General features: G+C 39.1%; 1 protein-coding gene across 1 annotated transcript; it reads right to left on the reverse strand.

Annotated features, from left to right (window-relative positions):
* Positions 1-862: 862 nt before the first annotated feature.
* On the reverse strand, positions 863-1,549 carry LOC126071028 (olfactory receptor 7G2-like). Its single transcript, XM_049875338.1, has one exon. The coding sequence runs from the start codon at positions 1,547-1,549 to the stop codon at positions 863-865; it is 687 nt and encodes a 228-aa protein (XP_049731295.1).
* Between the last annotated feature and the right edge of the window lie 6,416 nt (positions 1,550-7,965).

The following is a 7,965-nucleotide window of genomic DNA, read 5'->3' on the forward strand; positions in this document are numbered from 1 at the left end:
TTTGGTCCCATTTCATTTTACACTCTACATTTCTTCCTTGAAATAAAGTCCTTGTCTGTAGAAAAATTGTTTTCTTCATAAGAAAACATTACAAAGTTTTGCATGAGATCCCTAAGAGTGCAGACAACCCACTAAGACTTTAATGATTAAATTAATTTTAACCAGCCTCTGTGTGGACTCACCAGAGTTGAGAAAGAAAAACTGCAACATAAGGTGACTAATGAGAAAAGAAAAATCTCATGTACACTCTCATCAGTATTTTTTGTTTTTGGTTTTTTAAGGATCAAAGCAAATGTGATTCCCAAAAAGACTACCAACTCTACCCTGCCTACTCAACAATTATTCATTCATTTGATTTAATCACTAAGATGAGTAAAATGTGCTAATAGATATTAGAAAAATGGTAAACCAATAAAACTGCTGAAGAAAGTGTAAAATACATGAGAACAAGGAATAACACGCCGTATAAATTACAGCAACATGCAGAACACAATGGTCTTACCTAAATTTTTTTGAGTATCCTGTGCCAGGCATTGGATTAAGTGCTTTTAGTGGTTATAGGAATTAACTTCCCAACAGAAAATATTCTTTACATAGTCAGTCTAAAGCTCTCATAGTAATTCTTTTCCCCAAACAAAACTTTCTTTAGAAAGGGATATGTGATGTTTTTCTCAGTGATAAAATGGGAGGAGATGTCTTTTGTATGATTCTATGGAAAGATCTATTAACAACAGGTCCTCGGACAGTCAGTTTTGTGTCTCCAAGCACGATGTCCGAATATGATAGCTGAGTGTGTTGCAGCCATCTATGACTCTATCACTTTGATTCAATCTAGAAATCTAACCCAAAGCAGACAGTACAATCACTGAAAAGCAGGTGTGCACCTGATAATGTTCCCCAAGGCTCCCTTCATGCCCCTGTTTCTCAGGCTGTAGATGAAGGGGTTCATCATGGGAGTAACTACAGTGTACAGCATTGAAGCTACTGCAGTCTTTCTAGAAGAGTGTGTAAATGTTGCGCCAAAAGCTGACACGTAGAATAAGGAAACAACTGAAAGGTGAGACCCACAGGTAGAAAAAGCTTTATACTTTCCACCTGCTGAAGGTATTCTCAAAATGGAGGAGACGATTTGAGTATAAGAGAAAATGATTCCAGAGAAAGGAAGAGCACCCAGTATGCTAGCTGCAAAATATAAGATGATATTATTGATGAGGGCTTCAAAACAGGCAACTTTGATGACCTGAACAACTTCACAGAAGAAGCAAGGAATTTCCAGGTCTGTGCAGAAGGACAGTCGCAACAACATCAGACTGAGGAACAGGGCATCCGAAATGCTAATGAGCAAGGAGACTAGACTCAGCAGGCCACAGAGGCGGGGATTTATGATAGTTGTGTGTCTCAGTGGGTGACAAATGGCCACATAGCGGTCATAGGCCATTACTGAAAGGAGAAAACTTTCCAAACTAGCAAAAACCAGCACAAAGCAGACCTGGGTGAGGCATCCTGGGTAAGTGATGCTCTGATTCTGTGCTTGGAGGTTCACCAGCATCTTTGGGATCGTGGTGGTGCTGAAACAGATGTCAGCAAAGGAGAGATTGGAAAGAAAAAAGTACATGGGGGTGTGGAGGTGGGGGTCAGAGCTGACAGCTAGAATGATGAGCAGGTTTCCCAGGACTGTGAGCAGATATATGGACAGAAACAAGATAAAGAGGAGGGACCGCAGTTCCAGATCCTCTGTCAGCGCCAGGAGAACAAACTCTGAAACACCTGTTTGGTTTCTAGGTCCCATATTGCTGATGAATCTGAAGGAAAAGATGAGGTAATTGCATTCAAAGGTCAGCAAGCAGCATCTTGGGATGAGAATGAGAGGAATGGAAGGGAGTAATACAAAGGTGGTACAGTCTGCATGCATTTTATTTGGTTATTTTGTATTTATTTATTTTGGAAAGGGTGAGAGGGTGCTCATTTTTTTTTTTAGTTACACTTCTTGTGCTCTCTTTGTCATTTTAAATACTTGGTAATTTTGTTGAGAAAAATAGACTCTGGAGGCAGCCTGCTGAGACTGTCTTGGATTCCACTGCTTTCCTCAGAAATTAGAACTGGGCAACAGAAATGCAGGCATCCCCTGCTTTTGAAAAGTTCACTTTTTTGCACTTTGCTTTTACAAAATACCCACATCAGTAATTGTTTTCTTCGCTAACCGAAAGACATTTAAGTTGGATTTCACTTTTGCAGAAAAACGTGAAAATCGAAACTAGCGTTCAGTGTTTTGCAGTGAGCCTTTAAGGAGGCATTGCACAGCTCCTAGTGACGAGAGTCTGTCCCAAAGCTGCTTCTTTGAAAAGCACACTTGGCATTAAACTGCAACAGCTTTGAACTGTGCATATCAACTTTATATGTTAGCATTATTTTAGGTTATACGTGTTATTTGGTGTGACTTAGTGGGTTATGTTTTGAGTCTTGGAATCTTCAAAAATTTTTCCCGTATAAATTAATGGTAATTGCTTCTTCACTTTGCGCCATTTCGGCTTATGAAAGGATTCGTAGGAATACTCTACTTTCGGATAGCAGGGAAAACCTGTAATACAAATGTGTGTTAAAAAGCAGGAATGGGAAGATAAGGTGATGTTGATAAATCCTCTTCACCACCACAAGAATGTTATAAATGTCAGAATTTTAAAACAGTCATCCTGCTTGAGAAAGGGCAAGCTTCTATTCAGGAGGAAAATGATCCTTGCCATTGTGGAGAGAGAGGACACTAGCAGAATGACAACTCCTTGCTATCAGTTCAAAGATACAAGGAAACATGTCAGGGAGATGGGAGACAGGCAGAAGTTCAAGGGTGACTTGATTCCAATCATTTCATGCTCATACTATCTTCACATGCATCATTCCCCTGGATGAACCTGTATTAAAACACCTGTCCTCATTTCCAAGCATTAACTAAGGCATTTAGCTTACCTGGCTGGCATCACTAAGGAATGATGCTTGACATCTGTCCTGGATGTTGGATGATGTAGATGGAAGAGCTTTCCTTAGAAAAGGCAGAGGGACCAAGTGAGGCACCAGGCTTCCCGGCAAGAGGATCATCTGTGGGTGGAGTACTGCTTCTCGATGGGAGAGGAATACAAAATGGTCATGTCTGCATGCATATTATTTGGCTATTAAAGTGAGTGAGGTGGTTACAGGTAGACTATTTGTAGCCTCTGTGTCCCTGGGGGCTCAATATCCAAAGTTCCTCATTAACCAAATACTTCTACTGTCATTCTGATCCCAGGACACTGCAAATCTTTAAAGACTAAGAAAATAGAAGGTAGAATTCAGGGTAGCTGGTTCTCAGCCCTTAGGAGACCAGCTGCAAGCCATTTACCTCTCTCTACCTGTTTCTCTCACCTCCAAGTCACATACCTTGCAGACATGGATATACCATACTTCTCTAATAGCATTGCAGTCTTTTTTGAGTACAACCGAAAGCATCTCTATCTTACCAATGATGTTAGAAAGTCTGATTCAATTTGCATTATAGTAAAATGCGAATACGTAGCATTGTTACATTCTAACTGGCATTGAATATCCCTTGATCCTTAATCTTTATTCTATGTATTTTCATGGAGCATATTTTAAGCTATTCTCTGTGATAACTTCTGACTGTGATCACTATAGATAGAGTTGTTACTCCCTTTTTAGGGTTTCATAATCAGCTTTTTTCTTGTGTCCCTATAATTTTGATACACATTTTTCTTCACATTCGTGGAATGTGGGTTGATATTTTGGCTCTTGATTTTTAATGGAGTTGTGAGAAATCACAATATCACTGGCTAGGCAATAGTATGCAGGTTTATCTATACTCTCAGTAGATTTAGCTAGAAGACAACCATTATTTAATAGACGAAGATGGTGTTCCATGTGAATATTCACTTAAAAGGCTTTAATGAATTCAATATTTTTTTTTTATTTTTTATTAAGCTTCAAGTGAACATTTACCATTCCAATCAGTCTGTCACATGTAGGTTTACATACATCTTACTCCCTTCTCCCACTTGCTCTCCCCCTATTGAGTCAGCCCCCACAGTCTCTCGTTTCGTGCCAATTTTGCCATCTTCCCTCTCTCTCTATCTTCCCATCCCCCCTCCAGTCAAGAGTTGCCTACACTCTCTCCCATGTCCAGCTGATTTAATTAGTTCGCTCTTCATCAGTATCTCTCTCCCCCCCACTGACCAGTCCTTTTCATGCCTGATGATTTGTCTTCGGGGATGGTTCCTGTCCTGTGCCATCAGAAGTTCTGGGGAGTATTATCTCCGGGACTCCTCTCGTCACAATCATACCATTAGGTGTGGTCTTTTAATGAGAATTTGGGGTCTGTATCCCATTGGTCTCCTGCTCCCTCAGGAGTTGTCTGTTGTGCTCCCTGACAGGGCAGACATCGATTGTGGCCAGGCACCAACTAGTTCTTCTGGTCTCAGGATAATGTAGGTCTCTGGTTCATGTGGTCCTTTCTGTCTCTTGGGTTCTTAGTTGTCGTGTGACCTTGGTGTTCTTCCTTTGCCTTTGCTCCAGGTGGGTTGAGACCAATTGATGTATCTTAGATGGCCGCTTGTTGGCATTTAGGACCCCAGGCACCACAATTCAAAGTGGGATGCAGAGTGTTTTCATAATAGAATTATTTTGCCCATTGACTTAGAAGTCCCCTCAATCCAAGTTCCCCAGACCCCAGCCCCTGCTCTGCTGACCTTTGAAGCTTTCATTTTATCCCAGAAACCTCTTTGCTTTTAATCCAGTCCAATTAGGCTGACCTTCCTTGTATTGAGTGTTGTCCTTCCCTTCACCCAAAGCAGTTCTTATCTACAGATTGATCAATAAAAAGCCCTCTCCCTCCCTCCCCTCTTTGTAACCACATAAGTATGTGTTCTTCTCCATTTTTTCTATTTCTCAAGATCTTATAATAGTGGTCTTATATAATATTTGTCCTTTTGCAACTGACTCGTTTCGCTTAGCATAATGCCTTCCAGATTCCTCCATGTTATGAAATGTTTCAGAGATTCGTCACGGTTCTTTATCGATGCGTAGTATTCCATTGTGTGAATATACCACAATTTATTTACCCATTCATCCGTTGACGGACATCTTGGTTGCTTCCAGCTTTTTGCTATTGTAAACAGAGCTGCAATAAACATGGGTGTGCATATATCTGTTTGTGTGAAGGCTCTTGTATCTTTAGGGTATATTCCGAGGAGTGGGATTTCTGGGTTGTATGGTAGTTCTATTTCTAACTGTTTAAGATAACGCCAGATGGATTTCCAAAGTGGTTGTACCATTTTACAATCCCACCAGCAGTGTATGAGAGTTCCAATCTCTCTGCAGCCTCTCCAACATTCATTTTGTGTTTTTTGGATTAATGCCAGTCTAGTTGGTGTGAGATGGAATCTCATCGTAGTTTTAATTTGCATTTCTCTAATGGCTAATGATCGAGAGCATTTTCTCATGTATCTGTTGGCTGCCTGAATATCTTCTTTAGTGAAATGTGTGTTCATATCCTTTGCCCGCTTCTTGATTGGGTTGTTTGTCTTTTTGTGGTTGAGTTTTGACAGAATCATGCAGATTTTGGAGATCAGGTGCTGCTCTGAGATGTCATAGCTGAATATTCTTTCCCAGTCTGTAGGTGGTCTTTTTACTCTTTTGGTGAAGTCTTTAGATGAGCATAGGTGTTTGATTTTTAGGAGCTCCCAGTTATCAGGTTTCTCTTCATCATTTTTGGTAATGTTTTGTATTCTGTTTATGCCCTGTATTAGGGCTCCTAGGGTAGATCCTATTTTTTCTTCCATGATCTTTATCGTTTTAGTCTTTATGTTTAGGTCTTTGATCCACTTGGAGTTAGTTTTTGTGCATGGTGTGAGGTATGGGTCCTGTTTCATTCTTTTGCAAATGGATATCCAGGTATGCCAGCACCATTTGTTAAAAAGACTATTATTTCCCCAATTGACTGACACTGGTCCTTTGTCAAATATCAGCTGCTCATATATGGATGGATTTATATCTGGATTCTCAATTCTGTTCCATTGGTCTATGTGCCTGTTGTTGTACCAGTACCAGGCTGTTTTGACTACTGTAGCTATATAATAGGTTCTGAAATCAGGTAGGGTGAGGCCTCCCACTTTCTTCTTCTTTTTCAGTAATGTTTTGCTTATCCGGGGGTTCTTTCCTTTTCATATGAAATTAGTGATTTGTTTCTCTATCCCCTTAAAGTATGACATTGGTATTTGGATTGGAAGTGCGTTATATGTATAAATGGCTTTTGGTAGAATAGACATTTTTACTATGTTAAGTCTTCCTATCCATGAGCAGGGTATGTTTTTCCACTTAAGCATGTCCTTTTGAATTTCTTGTAGCAGAGTTTTATAGTTTTCTTTGTATAGGTCTTTTACATCCTTGGTAAGATTTATTCCTAAGTATTTTATCTTCTTGGGGGCTACTGTGAATGGTATTGATTTGGTTAATTCCTCTTTGGTGTTCTTTTTGTTGATGTAGAGGAATCCAAGTGATTTTTGTATGTTTATTTTATAACCTGAGACTCTTCCAAACTCTTCTATTAGTTTCAGTAGTTTTCTGGAGGATTCCTTAGGGTTTTCCATGTATACGATCATGTCATCTGCAAATAGTGATAGCTTTACTTCCTCCTTACCAACCTGGATACGCTTTATTTCTTTGTCTAGCCTAATTGCCCTGGCTAGGACTTCAAGTACGATGCTGAATAAGAGCGGTGATAAAGGGCATCCTTGTCTGGTTCCCGTTCTCAAGGGAAATGCTTTCAGGTTCTCTCTATTTAGAGTGATATTGGCTGTTGGCTTTGCATAGATGCCCTTTATTATGTTGAGGAATTTTCCTTCAATTCCTATTTTGGTAAGAGTTTTTATCATAAATCGGTGTTGAACTTTGTCAAATGCCTTTTCTGCATCTATTGATAAGATCATGTGGTTTTTATCTTTTGTTTTATTTATGTGATGGATTACGTTAATGGTTTTTCTGATATTTAACCAGCCTTGCATACCTGGTATAAATCCCACTTGATCAGGGTGGATTATTTTTTTGATGTGTTGTTGGATTCTATTGGCTAGAATTTTGTTGAGGATTTTTGCATCTATGTTCATGAGGGATATAGGTCTATAATTTTCTTTTTTTGTAATGTCTTTACCTGGTTTTGGTATCAGGGAGATGGTAGCTTCATAGAATGAGTTGGGTAGTATTCCGTCTTTTTCTATGCTTTGAAATACCTTCAATAGTAATGGTGTTAAGTCTTCTCTGAAGGTTTGGTAGAACTCTGCAGTGAAGCCGTCTGGGCCAGGACTTTTTTTTGTTGGAAGTTTTTTGATTACCATTTCAATCTCTTTTTTTGTTATGGGTCTATTTAGTTGTTCTGCTTCTGAATGTGTTAGTTTAGGTAGGTAGTATTGTTCCAAGAATTTATCCATTTCTTCTAGGTTTTCAAATTTGTTAGAGTACAATTTTATGTAGTAATCTGATATGATTCTTTTGATTTCATTTGGTTCTGTTGTGATGTGGTCCTTCTCGTTTCTTATTCGGGTTATTTGTTTCCTTTCCTGTTTTTCTTTAGTCAGTCTAGCCAATGGTTTATCAATTTTGTTAATTTTTTCAAAGAACCAGCTTTTGGCTTTGTTAATTCTTTCAATTGTTTTTCTGTTCTCTAATTCATTTAGTTCAGCTCTAATTTTTGTTATTTGTTTTCTTCGGGTGCCTGATGGATTCTTTTGTTGCTCACTTTCTATTTGCTCAAGTTGTCGGGACAGTTCTCTGATTTTGACTCTTTCTTCTTTTTGTATGTGTGCATTTATCGATATAAATTGGCCTCTGAGCACTGCTTTTGCTGTGTCCCAGAGGTTTTGATAGGAAGTATTTTCATTCTCGTTGCTTTCTAAGAATTTCCTTATTCCCTCCTTGATGTCTTCTATA

Source organism: Elephas maximus, chromosome 3 (genome assembly GCF_024166365.1).
Source record: "Elephas maximus indicus isolate mEleMax1 chromosome 3, mEleMax1 primary haplotype, whole genome shotgun sequence".
NCBI lineage: Eukaryota > Metazoa > Chordata > Mammalia > Proboscidea > Elephantidae > Elephas > Elephas maximus.

Coding starts and splice junctions, on each gene's coding strand:
- LOC126071028 (XM_049875338.1), bottom strand. CDS start 1,549: ATGCTGGTGAACCTCCAAGCACAGAATCAGAGCATCACTTACCCAGGA.